The following is a 20,078-nucleotide window of genomic DNA, read 5'->3' as shown; positions in this document are numbered from 1 at the left end:
CAGAAGCCTCCTCAATCCGAGTATTTGTTGAGCGGTACTGATCGCCGTAGCTGTTCGATGGCGCAGGTGATGAACCCGGATATAGCGATCCTGTGCCGCAGTGGTCGCTCGAGGTCGCCCACTACGAGGGGTATCTGCTACCGAATTCTGCCGGCGATATCTCTCCCAGAAATCGTGCTTTGGTGAACATTCAAAGTCAGGCAACTGCACCGTGGGACTGGTCAGGTTCAAGGGGACAATGACGGTTGGATTCACTAAGACGTGGCATTTTGCGTTTGTCAACAATAATATTCCAAAATACAATGAATAATCGACAGATATCGATGAACCTTTTATACCCATCACTGAAACTATCTGATCCCCAACTTTCACATGCATTGCATATGACATGTGTATTATGTAACACTATGTGCCGAAATTGAAAATCATGCTGTTAAATACGGGTATTTTACGGATGATGCGTTTTTTGAGATGTTTCAAAACATAAACATCATAGAACTCATTAACAGAGCAAACCCTTTGGAAAAATGAATCACGTTTTAATGCATTGTTTCATGATATTGCAATTTTTTTCATTATGCGTTTCTATCTTTGGAGAGTATATATTTATTTGAGGTTATTGTGAAACATGGCTCTCATTACTTGCCATTTACTGTTACGGCTTTACTTTGACGTTCTTAAGACTGCTGCTTGACGTAATAGTTTTGGATTGTGAGTACATTCATATTAAGAATCTCCATTTTGGGGAAATGGCAGTTACAGGAATCCTGGTTTTTGGAAGAACATGATAGTTTCTTTAAGCTTTAAAAAATCTTGCATCAGAGCGTTATCACATTCATTTGGCCTGGTCATGTCAAATTTTAACTTCAATGAAAATTGTCCACCTTTGGTATTGTAAACTGTAAAGAAGACATTACCGTTGTTTGTTTGTGGCATGTTGAGTAAATTCCCTGACTGCAAGGTAACCGAGTCCACTTCTTTAGTTTAAAATGGGCCATTCCAGTTTTTGGACGGACTAGCAACTGGTATTGGACTTGACATGGTAGCCCCTTCTTTAGAAGTGAAATGCTTGCCACCATCCCCACCCCGTTGAATAAGACGGGTTTTATTCTTTTAGTAAGGAAGAGTGTCATTCGACAGGAAAGGTGTTTGAAAATTAGTATTAAAATGAGTTAATGCTATATAACCCACACTTCTATCAATGGGCATCCAACAAAACAGAAATGAAAGATTTACTTCATGTTGTTAAATGAAAACTGTCGGGTTTACATTGTATCTAAGATTAAGCCTGGATGCACTGATCTTCCGTACAAAAGTCTAGGTATACACATAAGTCATGTGTTTATATAACATTGTCTGTACACTACCTCTGATGCACGAACATCGCTGTGGTGAAGCTGATACTGCTCAAGACATTTCCCACGCTGGCTTTATTTATATATAGAACAATGTTACTTAGACTTGCGCACGATGGATGGAGGGTAGATCCGACTTGTGTCAAGTGTCAGGAATTTGACGAATTATGCCCTAGAGCTGTTGGTACCCTCACCTACAGAAATAACAATGTCCTTAAAATTACAACAATTGCGTTTGTCCTGACAATAACCAAGGGCAGATAACTGTGTGGGACATGACAAAGTGAGGGAGTAGTGAAAGGCGTTCTGTTTGACGGAACTTTGAACAATACTTGTAAAGTTTGTGATGCTGAATTCTAAAGGTGGAGGGTAAGAACTGAAGCATATCTGGCATTCGAACACCCGCTCTCAAACAGAGCCGACTTTACTCACTCTCCGTTCTAATTTATGGCTTGGGGTAGGGGTAGTGTGATGATGATTTTTATGGAGAAGCATGTACAATGCAAGTGACACCTCCCCCTGAATGTCAAGAACAAAATCAATGACCCGTTTCCCCTTCACATATTTTAAGCGTAATTTTTAAATATTTTTATGTTCTTACCAAATTTCTGACAGCCCCACCCACTCCCCAGTACACGTATTCAAAATTGCCGACCACTCTCTCCGCAAGACAAGCATACCCTTAAAATCCTCACCTTAGATGCTTAGTTTGTTAATGTCGCACCCGAGTTCTGTTTTTGTCACAGTGCTATGATATACACATGCACAAAAGTTAAGCGCCACTATTTTCATAGTGTCTTGATTTCACCACTGAAGATCAGAAATGCAAGCTATAAATGTTTATGACTGAATTAGCCTTCCATAGATTCTTGAATCTAAGATTGTCAAGATATGACAAGGAAAACGTTCTTCACGCGCAACTCCATTTCCCTATCATCTGAATCTTGAAAATCAAGTTTCACACACTTGATTCCATCGGTCTGTTGTGAGATTCTCCTTTCACTTTAGGGTTAGAAAATCAGTCACGGTGCGGAGAAAGTTAACTACAGCTGAGAGATGGTAGGTGATAGGCATGAAAAATGCTGGCATGTCATGCAGGGCCACTGCAAGGCAAATGGGTCGTCATCACAGCGTTATTACCCGTTTATGCCAAACATAATCAAACTAATGATGTCAATGACAGGCATAGATCTCGTTATGATAGTTACCATAGAGTATCCAAAGTAGCAGAACACAACAATAGTGGGTGCCGCTTAACTTTTGTGCATGTGTATACAATACACAGTAATGTGAACACATGACCCTGGAGCAGACGTAAATAGGCGTATGTTCTTACTTAAGCTTCGGACCAAAGCCCGACTTTCTACTGTACGGGCAGACGCTCATTTTGTACAAGGCATATGTCTCAAAAGAATTACATCTCTGGATGGAGATGACGCATTCTTTGACATGTCTTCCAGGATGTTTGAAGAGGTCTAGGTATATACAGAAGCCGCGTGTTTATATAACATTGTCTGTGCATTGCCAGAACAGCTCTGTGATAGAGCGAATACTGACGTGATAGTGGGTGCACACAGACAAGGCTGTGACCGAGCAGTATTGTAGGAATTTGTGCGTGTGGTATGCTATGAATTAGCCTCGCACATTTATAACTGGGAATCGAACCGATCTTCTGGCGTGGTGGGCACACTCGGTAACACGATTGCGACTTGAGTGTTTTCAACTATGAAGACACTGGCAGCGTCATAACGATGTTGCTGACTTCAATGGAATGAAGCGTAGGCTCTCTGAGACACCAACGGTGTACACTTGCACACGTGTTAAATGCCCTCAACGTGCGTAATTGAAACCTTCCCCGAAATATGTGTCTCCTTCAGGAGAAGTACAGAAACGTCAAGTTCATAAGCCGCTATAGACTATTACCTACTTTGATCCTCCTAACAGGAGGCTCCTCTTTAGAATGATGAAAAGTCATTGCGAGATTGTAGTGTAGGAGCACTAGTCATAATAGACTTCGCAGAGGATATAACGCTGTGAAGAGACCATTACATCAATGAACAGTGTACATTTTCAAAATGAAATTTTCGAAATTTGAAAGTTAGTTGTTAGCTATTACCTAAATTGCCCAAAAATATTGCTCTGTCGTCGAAGCAGAACATGGTCACGTGTGCCACATTGCAAGATGCAACTAACTCTCTGAGTTACGTGAAATATTTCTAATTGGTATGTATGTACCGCACAAGTCATCGTTGCTATGCCAGAGGTCAGAACATGGTTAACCTTTTAACGAACACGTTAACAGCTCTGTCAGTTTCCATCGCAGTTTCAATTTTACGCTCAGTTGAATCTGTTTAGCAGAAACTCGGAACTGATTATGGTTGCTTTTGCTAAGTACAAGAAATTTACTGTTTCTTCTCAGTAACTATGTTTTTCGAACCTATGTTTTGTTCAAATGTATTGTTAAAATATCATTTCTTCATGAAACATCACTCTAGTGAAACGTCTGATGCCCCACGCCATGCTTCTAAATACTTAACACCTGTCATGTTTCCATAAGGGCGGTATGATAATGGAGAACAACATACTTGGAGCAAGTCCTTTTCACAAAACATAAAGATTGTCTGCTGTTATATAAGTACCCTTTTTAAATCTGTAGTTATTTCACATATTCGTGGTTGTGTTGTGGTACTGGAAGGTTATGGGTGTACAGACAGAAACACAAAACAGCCCTGAGTCATTGTGAAATAGCGACAATATGCATGCTAAAAATGTTCACCAAATTCATTTTTCAAACTTGCGTGATTATCTTCGCATTCTATAATAGCTTTCGCGTGATGTCGTTGATGATGTTAATGACATGTTTGAACTATGGTATGCCTCCATGGTATGTATGTCCTCTTTGACGTTAGATGTTTCAGTTATGTCGATCTGTAAGTAACACCCTTATGTTGGTCATGTCATTCTGTTACGTAAGACATTCATGACGTTAGATGTTCCAGGCATGTCATTTTGTTATGTAAGACCTTTGTGGCGTTAGATATTACAGTCATGTATTTTCGTTAAGTAAGATTTTTATGACGTTTGATGTTCCAGTCATGTCATTCCGATTAGTAAAACCATTGTGACGTTTTGATCTTAGATGTCCCAGTCATATAGTTACATTATGTAAGGCCATTATGGCGTTAGATGTTCCTGTCATGTCAATCCGATAAGTAAGACTTTTATGAGGTTATGAGGTTAGGACGTTAGATGTTCGAATCATATATTTTCTTCAAGTAAGACCTTTATGGCGTTAGATGTCCCAGTCATGTTTGCTGATATGTAAGACCTTTGTGACGTTAGATGTTCCAACCATGTGTTTTCGTTAAGCAAGACATTTATGACGCTAGATGTTCCAGTCATGTGTGTTCATTAAGTATGGCCTTTATAACGTTAGATATCACAGTCAGCACAGAACACGTTTCTGTCAACCACGTTATTTGTGTCGTTATGTTTGAGTCCTACCTCATGTATGTCCTTTATGCTGTTAGATGTTTGAGTCCTACGCCATGTATGTCCCTTATGTTATTAGATGTTTGAGTCCTACGTCATGTATGTCCTTTGTGGTGTAAAATGTTTGAGTCCTACGTCACGTATGCCCTTGTTATTAAATGTTTGAGTCCTACGTCACGTATGCCCTTGTTATTAAATGTTTGAGTCCTACGTCACGTATGCCCTTTATGATGTCAGGTATTTCAGTCCTGTCATGCAAGCACGTTTTGCATGAATATTTCAGAAATTACAACGAACAAATCTTGCATGTCATGTAAATGATCATGCAACTCATTCAGGTACCTCGTGCGAAATGGTTCAACGTATCTTTTTACTAAATCTCGGTAAAATGTTCAGTTAATGTTACCGTGTTTCAGGGTGAAGCCAGGAGTGGACATCTGTAAGTGCTTTAGAAAGTTGGAAGATCACGAAAGGCTGACTGACGTTGACAGTAGGGCGTGGTCGAAGGAGAAGAACACACAGACGTTCAGAACGAATGCCTACGGAGATGCTGTTACGAAAACTACAAACGGGAAAGTGCTGTCAAAGTTCAAGGTGATTTTGTTTTCTGTACATGCTAATTTTATGAGCAAGCGGCATGAATGTGTAAACAATATTCGCGGAAGCCAAGAGCTGTTATATTTCATCTTTTAGACTGAAAAAGCGAACATCACCTTGGTCTGTATGTAAATACTTCCCAACAGCCTGTGTATGTAGTTTTAGGCAAGTTACGTGTAGCATGAGCCGAAAACAGGTTTCATAATTTGAGCAGCACCATAGCTGTTGTTAAGAGGTAAGGCTTTTCCGGCATATGTTCCTGATCAACATTTGTGACATTTGACTTTTAATATCGACGATTGTATACAAATGGGGTAAGGTGGTAGAACGTTTGGCTCATAACGTATCGCGAAAACGTGATGTGGAACAGTACTGAAAAAGGCAGTTCGCCAATTAATTATACTTAAACTGAGATCAGCTGGAATGATGTCACTACTAACTATTCGGTGATGAAGGACATGTGTTAATAATGACAGTGGAGAGGCTGCACCTTGTCGCACACACTTATATTTAACACTGAACGACTCAGTGTGTATAACAGGGCTATAAATGTCGAATACACTGGGCAAGATGCTGACATAATCTCCAGGACTCCAAAACATCCATCGCTTCATCGTCATATGCAAGACATGGGTATCACATTACTAAGTGGGTAAATACATGGCCATGAACGAATAGACTTGCTCACCAACCTCAGACAGTCTGCATATTTTGCGAATTCTAAACTTACGGAAGTTTATGAATGACCACGTTTCGGCGTCAGTGTTCGGACGTCTTACAGACTAAGCTGTATTCTCAAATTTTCGAAATGTTGATGAGAAGTTGCAAACAGATATCAAAACAGTAACAGATATCCAAAAAGAAAAAACATTTCAACTATGTTAAGTATGCTGGTGGTGACCGGATTTAAATAATATAATGCGTTGGTAGGTAATATTCATGGAGGACTTGTGAGTGAGTGAGGGAGCTTAGTTTTACGCCGCACTCAGCAATATTTCAGGTATGTAGCGTAAGTATTAGAGTCTGGTTCAGACAATTCAGTGGTCAACATCATGAGCATCTATCTCCGCGATTGGGAACCGATGACGTGTACACCAAGTTGGCGACTCCGACCACCCGATCCCGTTAGTCGCCTCTTACCGGAGGACTTATGCTTCCCAGTAGTGTAGATAATGGTATGGTTATGTAACACTGCGTTATCTGCTTCAGTAAACACATGACAATACCCCTACCCCATTTAAACATGTGATGGAAAGTGAGCATAAAGATGAAAAGCATAGCCTCTGCATAATTGTTTTTCAATTGCGACAGTCCCCATTTCGTAAGTTATTAAGTTTCCAGTTGGTTTCACATTGTACCATTGTTATATGCCTGATGAACACACCATTCACTAGGAACTTACATTACGGATCTATACAACCTTGACGGAGATCAACATTTTAGCCTGGGGGTCGCTGTCAAATGGATGTTTGTCTGAGTGAATGAGTGAGTGAGTAAGTGAGTTTAGTTTTACGCCGCTCTCAGCAATATTACAGCTATATGGCGGCGGTCTGTAAATAATCGAGTCTGGTCCAGACAATCCAGTGACCAACAACATGAGCATCGATCTGAGCAAGTGGGAACCGATGACATGTGTCAACCAAGTCAGCGAGTCTGACCACCCGATCCCTCTTACAACAAGCATGGTCGCCTTTATTGGCAAGCATGGACGTTTGTCTGATGTTAAGTTTATATTCATTGTAATAAGAAATAATAATAATTAAAAAAGGCACACACGATGTCACAGCTACAGCTCTTACGAAGTGGATGGGGCGGTGGGGTAGCCTATTGGTTAATGCCGAAGACCCGGGTTCGATCCCTGGAACAATGCACGACGTCTATATCTAGTGTCCATTGCCTGGATATTGCTGGACTATTGCTAAAAGCGGAGTAAAGCCAAGTTAACACACACTTACCAAGTGGGTGCTTGGGAATTCAACGTCATAATGGACTGGGAGTTATTTCACTATACTTATCAACTAGTAATATGCTTTCTCTGTGCAGTAAACAACACCATACCAATACCTTCGCCATACCCCAGACGTAAGCCTTTGTTTATTCACATTTTTAAATCCTGTAATTGCATGTCTATCTGAAAGAACACGGGACTGACAACACACTGTCCACTGATATGGTGCATCTTGTTAATGGCGCTCTGTGCGTTTTTGGCGTTAACATAAACTATTAACGTCGGCTAGATCACCAGAACATCAGTGCATCTTTGATGCTATAATTGATGACGAGACCAGATCCAAGTATCGGGGCCTTGCAGCCTTGCATCGGCTTGAGCACTTCTTGCTGCAGACTCTGTGTCGCACTAGTTAACTGGGTTAAAATTTCTGTAACGACCATACACCATGGTTTGGTTATATCCCATGTTAACGGAACTGACAGGGTTGGAAAGATGTCCTTAGTAATACTTCAGACTTTCTACCGATTCATTCACAGCTGAGACCTAGGAACATTACTTTCCCGTGGAATAACGTCTAATCTACACAGGCTAATCCTGTAGGTATTCCGTGGTTCTCCATATGTTTTATGTTTGGAAAGCCGTTTTACCAGGTGGCACCATTCCGACCAGCGATTGGCGGTGGAGTAGCTAATGGATAAGGCGTTCGCTCGTCACATCGAAGACCCGGGTTCGATTCCCCACATGGATACAATGGGTGAAACCAATTTCTCGTATCCCCCGCTGTGAAATTGCTGGAATGTTGCTAAAGGCGTAAAACCCAACTCACTCACTCAACGGTGTCTTCTGGATTCACTATGTGCTCTTTGTGACAGACCGACCATAGGGTCTAAATCACATTAAGTTGACCATCTTTTTAACAAAACAAGTGATGGTCTATCCCGCCGTTTTGATTTAACATTGTATCATTCAACAGACGCAAGCAAGGTGGTAGTTATCGCTTAGTGGATTCAGATTGTTCAAACTCCAAAATATTTTGTCAGTCAGCTACTTTATATTGCATGATGTTTATCATCTTGAACAGAATCTGTATTTTATACTCTTGAATAACATGCGATGTATTCATTGGTCATATTCTCCGTCCACAGTTGAAAAGTACCGACTAAATTATTTATACAGAGACTCACATGTTACTCACACACTACTTTAACGAATAGACAATCCAGACATCGTTATCATTTCCTGCAGTTTTAAAATATTAATTTTATGTAAATCTAATTAGTCAATTTATTTACAACAGTATTTTTATTCGTGTCGTACTGCAAGTCATTGGTCCATATGGATAAAGATACGTTAGTGCTAACCCTAAATCGTGTCGTACTGCAAGTCATTGGTCCATATGGACAAAGCTACGTTAGTGCTAACACTAACATAACTACGCACTGAGATATATAACAGTCACCGTTGTGCGTAAAATGCCAACGACCAATGAAAGTATTATGAACACATCTCTGAAAATTGGCAAGGGCACCTGGTGGTCTGGAAACGGACAAGTATTTCCTGCCCTGCTCTTCAACTGCTATCCCTGTGTTATCGTTATTTTGAGCGTCCATGTTATTGGTAAATAAAAGTGTCTTAGCAGTGTAAATGTTGAAATAACCACTTGAGCACAAGCGATGAAATATCCCTACTTGACATTCCTACATGTACGGAATTAACATTGCGAATATTTACACTCATTGCGAATATTTACACTCATTGCGAATATTTATATTCATGGACATGTACAATAGAGCTGTTTCATATGTATGTGTGTAGATAATGATAGTTACGTAACAGTCACTCGGCCATCCATGTACACGTTGTGTGGTGAGTAGATATGCAGGTTGACATAGTCGATATAGAGAATGCTAGGAAACTGATATCCCTTGACTAATCGCTCTGTTTAACAGTAACAATGCACGGCGCTTGACACTGGCTGAATGCGCTATATGCAGTGCGAAATAACAGAGAGATCGAAAGATCAAGAACACATACTCACTGCCAGAAATGAATGAGTATAGCTTAATGTCGCGTTTAGCACTATTCAAGTAATATCACGGCGGGGGGCAACAAAAATTGGTTTCACTCAATGTACCCATGACGGGAATCAATCCCGGGTTTTCAGCCTGATGAGCGAACGGTTTGACCTCCAGGCTGCCCCACAACTCCAATAGGAATGTCATTTGTATATGGCTGGATTAAACGGACATGGACCCTTGATTCATTTTGATATTGCTTATGAAGAAGCGAGTTAAGTTTACAAGTTTTTTGAACAGTGTTCCGGTGTATATCACGTTGTGTAACATTGATGTGAGGGCAAAACCCGCAGTTAAGCATGACTACCGTTTACAAATCAGGTGAAACCGGATGACATTCTGCTGGCAAGTGCAGACATATCTACGGGGCTAACCGGGATTCGACCAAGGGACGCGACTCTGCACAGCGAATTGCACCATAGACGATTGGGCTACTCGTGCCGCCTATCATAGTGTGGCATTAGCAAAGTCTATTGTACCTAGTTATGTCATGATGCTTCTGAAGACCCATAACGACATTGGTAGCTTGTAGCTTCATGGTTCAACAGAACATGACACCTGGCACAACTGGTTTTAAGTTTACGTTTCTTTTTTATAACTGTCAACCGCTCGTGAGAGACGCTGTGGATACAAGTGTCATGTGTACTGGTCTACAGTGGGTTCATGGAACCCTCGTGACGGAGTGAACAACTATGTCCTGTCAACTGGACTGCGTTGTATGATTATGTAAGTCCCCACTACCACACACCCCAGTATGTTCGGTTGGACCAAGACACGGCGTTGTATAATCACGTACCCTTCTCCCCTGCAGTATGTTCGGGTGGACGAAGACACGGCGTTGTATAATCACGTACCCTTCTCCCCTGCAGTATGTTCGGGTGGACGAAGACACGGCGTTGTATAATCATGTACCCTTCTCCGCTGCAGTATGTTCGGGTGGACGAAGACACGGCGTTGTATAACCATGTACCCTTCTCCCCTGCAGTATGTTCGGGTGGACCAAGACACGGCGTTGTATAATCACGTACCCTTCTCCCCTGCAGTATGTTCGGGTGGACGAAGACACGGCGTTGTATAATCATGTACCCTTCTCCCCTGCAGTATGTTCGGGTGGACGAAGACACGGCGTTGTATAATCATGTACCCTTCTCCCCTGCAGTATGTTCGGGTGGACGAAGACACGGACATGGACACGACGAGGCACCTGCTGCTGGATGTGTGGCAGATGCCCCCTCCGGACTGGATCCTCAGTGTCATGGGCGAGGTGGTGGATGTGCAGGACATGGAACAGAACGAGGAGAAGTTCTCACAGGAGCTCAAGACAACTCTGTCAAACATTGCATCCAACTCAGGTATGCGGTTTCGTTAAACTGAAAGCTAGACTGATATGACAATGACTTATTTGAATAAATATTAAAGTCAAATATACTGAAGAGATAAAGAAACGCAACTCAAGTTTTTAAATAGAAGACACAAACATGAACGCTTATTTTTATGAGACTTGCGTTTCCTTTGCTGTTCAGTATTGAAAGGTGTGTATCTGTAAACGTAGGTTTTACCGCAGCAAACACTCTAAACATGGTTGTCGTTTTCTTTGGTAAACGCAGTGGCGATCATGGTAGACATGGCAACTCTCTACGTTCCTTGTTTCAGTCGTATGGCTGGTCACAGAGGGACTCGACGAGGGATTGTCTTGTCTCGCCGGAGACGCAGCAGCAGAATGTCGGACGGACGAGTATCTGTGTGACAGAATTATCCCCCTTGGTGTAATGTCATGGGGTGACCTTGAGTCTAGCGAAGGTCTCCTCAATTCAAAGGTAAAGCTACAACAAGAAAATTGTCCATTGTTTAATTTGGATATCGTAACAGAATGCACTGTTGTAAATATATCTGAGACAGATTGTAAATACTTTAATAGTGTTTAATAGTGTCTTGGTCCAACCGAACATACTGGGGTGTGTGGTAGTGGGGACTTACATAATAAATACTTTAATAGTGTTTCATACATTTATAGGCGGTACTGTTTACTCTTCCAGCGCCCCAAGTCTCGAGGACCTGCTGAGTATGTCATTCAAAGCGGTATTGGCGATCAACTGGGGAAATCAATCACACACTCTCTACTGGTGGACAATGGGACGCGGAACCCAGTGTTGTGCAATACTTCCTTCCAGATGTTCTGGCTCAATATGGCGCTCAACATGGCCGACTTCAATGATGGTATTGTTCTTTGAATTTGTGTAGTACATATACAGTTTACGTTCAGTTTTCACCGAAAATAGCTGGCTCCATTTAGATATATTCACAGAAGGCTTACATGTGTCTATGGAATATTTAAAGTATATGCACACTTTGCATTTATGCTTAGGTTAAGTCCATCCAATGCCTGCATAACCTGAACCAGACAGCAGACCATTGGGTTTGGGTGCATTGACGATCGTGGGGATGAGTTGGGTAGCATTGTAATAAGACATCCTGCGTGTGTGCGGCAGTGAGTGGGTGAGTGAGTGAGTGAGTGAGTGAGTGAGAAGGTTTGATTTCTAGAGCTTTTGGAGTAGATCTCATGATGAATGGACGCTTTAATCATTGGACGTCCCAGAGACTAAACCACAGAAATTCTCACTTTCTCCCTCCTTAATTGTAATTATTAATAACTGGTAAATATAAACATCATGCAGTGCTTTCGCCTCTCCTGACATCAACCTGGCACAATGCCTAAACATTATGTATGAAGCTGTATACAACCTGACCCATACCAGACATTTCTGAACTGCATCCGTAAGACTTCACTGAATACCGTAATCATATTTACATATACGTATACAGTCGTACTTATGATTTATTACATCAGTTCATGCCCATCGATCCATGTGTGTGCTTGATATTTTTACGGCGTTAGGGACTGGGTGGTAGCCTAGTGGTTAAAGACCTCGGGTTCGAATCCCACCCTGGGTACAGTGTGTGAGCAAAAAACAAACAAACAAAAACAACAACAAAACAAACAAACAGAAAATTCAAACACAAAAAAGCAAAACAAAACTAAACAATGAAAAATAAATAAACCGCTTAAAAGTAAAGTAGCTCATTTACGGCATTACTCAGACACGCACCACCCGTCTCCCATTCCCTCCCAGCTAGGGTTTAACTCTTATTCCAGTTGGCCACGGGCCATCGAGTCATACACGGCAATCGTTTAACGTAAGTGTCATCTGAACCCGGAACTGCTACAGTAAGTAGGCACGGTGTATTTCCCCCTACGACCGGAAACCGGTGGTCAACTGAGCCGAATGCACGACGCTGACTTCCTGAACGCCGATCGCCTTACGACAGAAGTGTACCCCGATTGGTAGCATCGAGACGACCAGGCGGATTGTGGTTGTCGTTAAAACACCTTCCTGTTAATTCATCCGAAAGTTTGAACCGATGTGATATGAATGCATGTGCTGGTTTTAAGTTGGAAGATCTTCGCTATGTTTATGGACAGCTGATGAAATCTTTGCTAACTTAAACAAAGTACACCGTGATTCTCAGCCTTGACAAGAGATTACTACTTAACGTAGCGGAATGAAAAATTATATTATGTACGCTTCTTTTATGAACAATGTCTTATCCTACAACTACTTGTGATAATTGTGTGACTTGATTTCCCATGGTTTGGAGCCGCTAACAAAACAACCCCCTTTCATAACGAGCACCCAGTTAATGAACGTATGGTGCCTGTATATACGCAGCTTGAGGAAAATAAAAAATAGGATTAAATATCACTTGTCTTCTCTGACGGAAGTAGGGTTTCTGTAGAGAGCAACTCTCTATGTACCATGGTCGGCGTGGCATGCAGCCAAGTGTTTTGAACAAAATGTTTCATCTTTCGTATATGTTAAATTGTTGGAGTAACTCGAGTCTTTGCACTTACATATCTTTGTACAATTGGACAAAAGCTCTGGAGCCTCACCAGTGAAATAACTGCCACCTGAACAACGATGAAGACAGCATAGGCATCTGTTGTAAATAACGCTACAGTCGCCTTTTCGCTGCAACACAATATACAAACATAAGCCCTGTGCGAAACGCATTAGTGGGTGCGGTATAAGAAGTTCTTGCTACACGGCTCGGATACATGCAGCGCACAGTGGAAGGTTTGATTGCACTGCTACAAGTATTGACGTCTTCAATATACAGCGCGTATCATTTGCTATAAGCTCATTTTGAACGAATTGTTGCTGGGTATTTTCAGTAAAACGTAACTTAGCCGGGAGGAAGTATTCTGTTTACCCTTATCTGTAGATTTTTTACCTAGTCTGAAGCATACAAAGCACGTTTCCCATTTTTCCCTGAGAAGATCGAAAAGATCATTAACAGTATAGAAATACCGCGAACATTTCGAAATGGAGAGCAGCAAATTATCTCCCTTTTAGTGAGTGAATTTGTTTTTGCGCTACTTTTAGCTCAAAGCAACATCACGACGGGGGACATCGGAAATTTGCTTCACACATTGTACCCATTATGGGAATCGAAACCGGGCCTTCTGCGTTACGTGTCCCTCTTATAAGACGATGGTGGCAATAGATTCACACTTGTACCAGAGCCCCGTTCTCGTGATCATTTCGGGTTTCCCTCCAACACCAAGACGTCATGATATGCTCTAGAATATTGCTGAAAGCTGTTAAAGCACAACACACATATAATGTTAAACGTTCAGAATACTATAAAGCACCTTGAACACCTCGGTAATAATATACAAAGGCCATATGTTACCATGATAATGAATGAATATACCATGAACACGTGAGGCAAACAGCCACGTCATTGGTATCATTAAGGTGTTGTATATTCTTCTGTCCTAGATTCCTCGTCTATCCCCCTCGTAACACTGATGTACGGAGGCTGGTCCTACATCTTGGACGGCATCAAACGGTCGCTGTTGGAGGACATTCCGATCGTCATCGTGAAGGTAAGACACTGATATACTACAAAACCGGCAGCAGAATAGTCTACTGATAGCTTCACAGTCAACGATTCGCATTACCTCCCTGCTGCCTAGCCCTCCTTGCAATGCTGTATGAAGCCCATGTCTAGTGTCCCCACACCGTGATATTGCTGAAATATTGCTGAAAGCGGCGTAAAACCATAATCACTCACTCACTCTTAGCATTGCAAGCAAGTCTAGATTTCCTCAGAATTTCCCATCTCAAAGGGGTTACTTTTCATTTAAACTTCATTTTAACTACTATCAGTTATATATGTTAAATATTCAGAGACAAAGCGCTAGTCTACTATGTTTAGAAGCAGTTCAGAACGATATGTGCGCGTTGTCGCATTATTGCAACTGTTTCACTGTAGGGCTCTCTGTGGAGCTGCTGATCAAACCCAGCTGAGGAATCGACCCTTGCGATCTAATACATAACCCATCACGTGTTCACCAGCATTCTAGAAGTTTGTGAGTCGATAATGAAGAATGAGACTTTATGACGTGGGTTTGACCTATATCGGAGCCACCACATACCATCACCCAATGAAAAACTAATGAAGCTATAGACTTTATGTATTAGCACCCTATTAGCTTGTTTTTGCCGTTTTTGCTACTTAACTCCTCCTGCTTACTGACATCGTAGCCCACGCTGCAGGTTGTTCTTACACACTACTTGGCCTCATCCAAGTATGTTCTACTTGTTATCAATTACATGTTGTTGTTAATGTTATTCTTATGTTCGTCACACCATACACCGCATTCGAACTGCAATCTAAGCATCCTTACTGCATTTTAAGTATTCTTGCTACATTCAAACTGCATTATAAGCATTCTGAAGACATTTGGGGAAGAATAGAAAAAACAAACCAATTCCACAGCCTATCAGAATGTCTCGAATACGCCTTGAATATTTGAGTCGGAATGTATCTCTATTACTGATGGACTTCAGGTGGAATATATTTCAAATGTATCGGAATATTTCGATTGAAGTTGAAATACAGCTCGAATATATCGTGAATACACCTGGAATACAGTCGAACGTCCCGCATGCTCTTCAAATGACCCCTGACGTCATCAGAACGCTGCCGAATCCCACAAAATCGTGTCCACCTGTCATTGAAGCGACTGATAGCATTTGGGAGTCGCATTCTTATGAAACTTGAAAAAAATGTTTATATTGACATTACCTTCCGAATGCGGTTCGAATTTTGGAAATGTGTTTTTCTGGCTGATTCTCCATGATTCCTGTCAGTTTGAAATACGTGTGAAGGGGTCTTAGGAGAAATGTGAAAACAAGAACACTGGAGAAATGTTGTAAAACACTGTCAGGTTTTACCATTATGTACTCACACATAAATGGCATTCAGACATTATAATTTATGTACCTAACGTCCTAGATTTGACGTGACACCGATATGTCTCACGTAGTGTTTGTCTACTGTTTCATGGCTCACATGGCCTCTCACGTAGTGAATAAAACGTTCCACATATTACATATATTGCCCCTCAAAAGTTTAGACTCACTTCAGCCACGTACTTCTATTAACTACATGTAATTAGAAATTAATTCGTAAGTTTGAAAATAGTATTTTCATGAGTTCATTAAATGATGAAGCTCGGTGAAAATTGTCGAATTCCTAACACAAATTTACACCAAAATGCAGCTGTTTACATTCACGATATATATGTATGTATGTATGTATGTATGTGTGTGTGTGTGTGTGTGTGTGTGTGTGTGTGTGTGTGTGTATCTTTACTTTACGTGTGGACAGTATACACACACACACACACACACACCGTCATGGTGTAAATGTGATTTCCCATTAATGCTGATGTGGAGTAATACTGTGGTTAAAACGTTCGTGCCAAATATCGGGTTCAAATCCCATCATACTAGCTATAGGATGTTGCTAAAAACGGCATATACTCGTTTTCATCTCATTCATGTTACTTGTTTTCATATTGGGTTTTGTTTGTATCCTTGACAACAGTTTATCGAATGTGTATAGTGGCGTGTAACTATCAGCATGGCTTGTAGTGTTCACGGTGTGCGATGTGTGAGTGAGTGAGTCCGCTTCCAGCAATATTCCAGCAATACTACGTCAGGGAACACAAAAAAGGGCTCCACACATTGTATTGATGTGGGGAATTGAACCCGTGACTTTGGCGTGACGAATGGACGCTTTAACCACTCGGCTACCCCACCGCCCCTTACGCACGATTTGGAAGAAAATTATCTTGCCAATGTCAGGACATCCGGCGCAGTTTAGCCTGCACGGAAATGTTTCCCCTTGAACGAGACCGGATTCTTGCTCTTCAGTTATATAGTGCCTGAGATAATTGAGATAATTGATGTGTCACTCATGCGAACCCGGATCTAAGTTGCCCCCTACTGGGCCCGGATTGGTAGAAGTGCATTTAGCTTGTGCACTGACCGCAAAACCACTGAGCCGCGATTCAGACTAGATCAGATAGTATATTCTGCTCCCCTAGTCCTGTAGCAATTTAATTTTTTTTTACAACATTACGATTTACTATAAGACTGTGCCACGGTTTGCCGGTTGTTATATAACCTAAATGTATGAAGAATATTAACGAGGACTATTTTTATTGATATACAACTTCTATATTCCGTATAGGTGACGTTACAATATAGACTCTCATATCGTTGTTAAGAAATGGTGATATTAGAATCTATACTTCCCATCAAAAGTTTAGACTCACTAGTATAAACATAGCCACTTATTGCGGGCACCTGTTCTAAAATGAATTTGACAATATATTCCATACTGATAAAAGGTACTGTTTACACATGAACTGATGTATTGTAAAATAAATTCATAACGTGGACAAGATTATTGTCATGAGTTCAAAAAATTCCAGAAATCAATGAACATTGGTGAATTCTTAACAAAACTTTACACCAAAACGCAGCTGTTCACATGCACGGTATTTGCACATGAGTTTCGGCAATGTGATGCATGATCTTCGTGCAATTTATCTTCATAAGGTTTGCAATTGGTTTCCCCAAGTTATTCTAGAAATCAGTCTTCGATGTAACCATATGTCGAAACGTCGGTTATGCAGAATACAGGTGTACGTCCATAAAGATAGTCATCATTTTTCATCTACCCAACTTCTAGAAAGCCAAACCTGCAATGTTTTTCGAAATACCATATAGCAATGCATGATCTCTGATCTTTATCATTTAACATCAAAGGTTGATGAAATTTGGGACCATTTCTAGTGTGGTATTGTGACGTCATGCCAGGTGTGAAGGTCTTTCTATTCCACACACATTCAAAGTGAAACGTTTTTTTTCTTGTTTATTGCGAACTTATTTCAGGTTGGGTTATGTGAAATTTGATCACTTACAATAATGATAACATTACCTCTCTTTTAACTGTAGATATCAGTATTCAGTCTTACTTTGCCGCATGCCTATACTAAATGTAGCAATGAATGGGTGAAAGTGCATTGTCATCGACTTTTGGCAAGTATCCAATCTCCCGGCGTGTTGTTTGTTGACTTTCACATTTTTACCGTGTGTTAACCTTCTCAATGGCAGCGACTCCTGCTGATTCCAGTGTACTGACAAAACATCTCGTGTGGCATTTAGAAGTTGGTATAATGAACAAGGACGAGTTGTAGATAAACACTTTCTTGATAACGTTTGGGCGACGTATCAGAGTACTGTCTACCATTTTTATCTCTTGTTTGAGAATGGTGTATAATTGAGACAAAACATCGCCTCACTTTTAATAAAGAAAATATTTATGCATAAAACACCTTCATCTTCAATTAAACACAGACATATTTACCATAATGCATATTTCCGTCTTACAGTTCGCCCTACCCGAGGTAGAACTTGCGAGGGCGTTCGTCATATATTAAGAGTCAATGAAGCAGCCGTAAAATATACATTGATCTCCTGTTGAGAATGTTCGCAGATTGTGTCGTGGGTTGACTGCCTTGTTTGTTGATTAACGCCGCATTCAGCAATGTTCCATCTTCAAGGCGTCGGTCTGTATATAATCGAGTCTGGACCAGACAATGCAGTGATCAAAAGCATGAGCATCAATCTACGCAACTGGGATAACATGCGCCAACCAAGTCAGCGAACCTGACCACCCAATCCCGTTAGTCGCCCTCTACGACAAGCATATACTACTGAAGACCAATTCTAACGCGGATCTTCACGGGTACTGTGTAACTAAAACTAGTTTTACGTCAGTCTGCTACATTCAAGCAATATCACCAAGACGGGTGACACCAGAAATGGACTTCGCACAATGTACTTATGTGAGGAATAGAACCCGGGTCTTCGGCATGACGAGCGAAAGCTTTTAACCACTAGGCTACTCCACCGCCTTTTTCGTGATCAGTTAACCATGACTGATAATGTTATTTGATGAACGAATCATTTGTTTTTTGCGTAAATGTAAATTTTAACTGATTTGCAATTATTGACACGCTTCATGTTTTAAGGTACTGGTAAGTGAACATACGACCCGCTGTAATTGGATTTCGGGTTGACGACTGAAGGCTCGCGAGGCTCAGGAACGCCGCTGAAAGAAGCCAACGCGTCATCTATTAATTCCGAGTATTGCTATCTGTTTGTCAGGGGTCAGGAGGGATCGCAGACATACTGGCGACTGGCTACAAGGAATCCCATGCTATAGTCACCGGGCAGGGCAAAGACCAGGACGAGAGATGGAGGTGACACATACAAGCACAATTACATTGCGTAATTTTGTATCTTGAATTATTTATGTCGAATTCCCATGCATCGTTTTTGTCAACTGTTGAAACACCACGAAGTTTTTGACACGTGATGAGTAATATATTCCATTTTCAGACTAAATACTTTTAAAAATATAAGTGTCACTGAAAAGAAATCTTTAACTTTTCATTACCATAATAAATCCTTAAAAAATGAATTCCTTTGGCGTCAAAACAAAAATGAAAAAAATACTCTCAACATGTTCACAATCGTTATAAATCCACGAGGAAATGAATTACTATCGTGCTATATATTTGGTGTTATTCATAATAAGAATGAGGAATACATATGCTTTCCATTCGTGTGCTTCCCTCCAGACTCCTGAACTTAATCATGTAATGATTCAGTCTCAGGTATTCTATTCCAGTTACACGCGAGGTATCGAATGGGAGTCAAATAACCGATTTGAATGAGACTGTCTAATGATTCCGAAAAACGAACCAAACAAGAACATTCTAAACGTGACGTTGGCGATGTTGCAGGACGGGTACGGTGATGGACAGCACGTTGCGTCAGAAGTTGCGGAGGCGGATCGAACGGTTCCAGAGACAAAAGAAAGGGGTGGAGGAGGTACTGCACGCCATTCTGCAGTGTCTTCAGAAGAGATACCTCCTCACAGTATACGAGATGGACAACCCCAGCGACAATCTACTCAGGGCGATCTTGCAGGCGCTTCTCAAAAGTCAGTTTAATAAACTCACAACAGAGAAATAATTACGTCACCACTAACGCTTTTTTCACATGAAAGCGATACCATCCTTTGAACAATCACAATTAAATCTTGGTTGAAAGCAGAGTCTGCGGTCCTATCATGTCACATGTACGTCTGCGTGGTTTAGGATGAAATTATGATAAAAGA

At 41.1% G+C, this 20,078-nt stretch overlaps 1 protein-coding gene across 1 annotated transcript in view; it reads left to right on the top strand.

Moving 5' to 3' along the window:
* The window catches only part of LOC137284753 (transient receptor potential cation channel subfamily M member 8-like), a 42,062-nt gene that overhangs the window by 2,900 nt on the left and 19,084 nt on the right, over nucleotides 1–20,078 (top strand). Inside the window, exons 3-9 of the mRNA XM_067816712.1 lie at nucleotides 5,264–5,441; nucleotides 10,630–10,822; nucleotides 11,124–11,287; nucleotides 11,507–11,687; nucleotides 14,312–14,418; nucleotides 19,061–19,155; nucleotides 19,702–19,901. Of these exons, the coding sequence (XP_067672813.1) occupies nucleotides 5,264–5,441; nucleotides 10,630–10,822; nucleotides 11,124–11,287; nucleotides 11,507–11,687; nucleotides 14,312–14,418; nucleotides 19,061–19,155; nucleotides 19,702–19,901 (1,118 nt within the window). The remainder of the gene's footprint in view (nucleotides 1–5,263; nucleotides 5,442–10,629; nucleotides 10,823–11,123; nucleotides 11,288–11,506; nucleotides 11,688–14,311; nucleotides 14,419–19,060; nucleotides 19,156–19,701; nucleotides 19,902–20,078) is intronic.

The sequence above is a fragment of the Haliotis asinina genome, chromosome 5, assembly GCF_037392515.1.
Source record: "Haliotis asinina isolate JCU_RB_2024 chromosome 5, JCU_Hal_asi_v2, whole genome shotgun sequence".
Taxonomy (NCBI): domain Eukaryota; kingdom Metazoa; phylum Mollusca; class Gastropoda; order Lepetellida; family Haliotidae; genus Haliotis; species Haliotis asinina.
The sequence above is the reverse complement of the archived record's forward strand: the minus strand, read 5'-3'. Positions and strand labels throughout refer to the sequence as shown.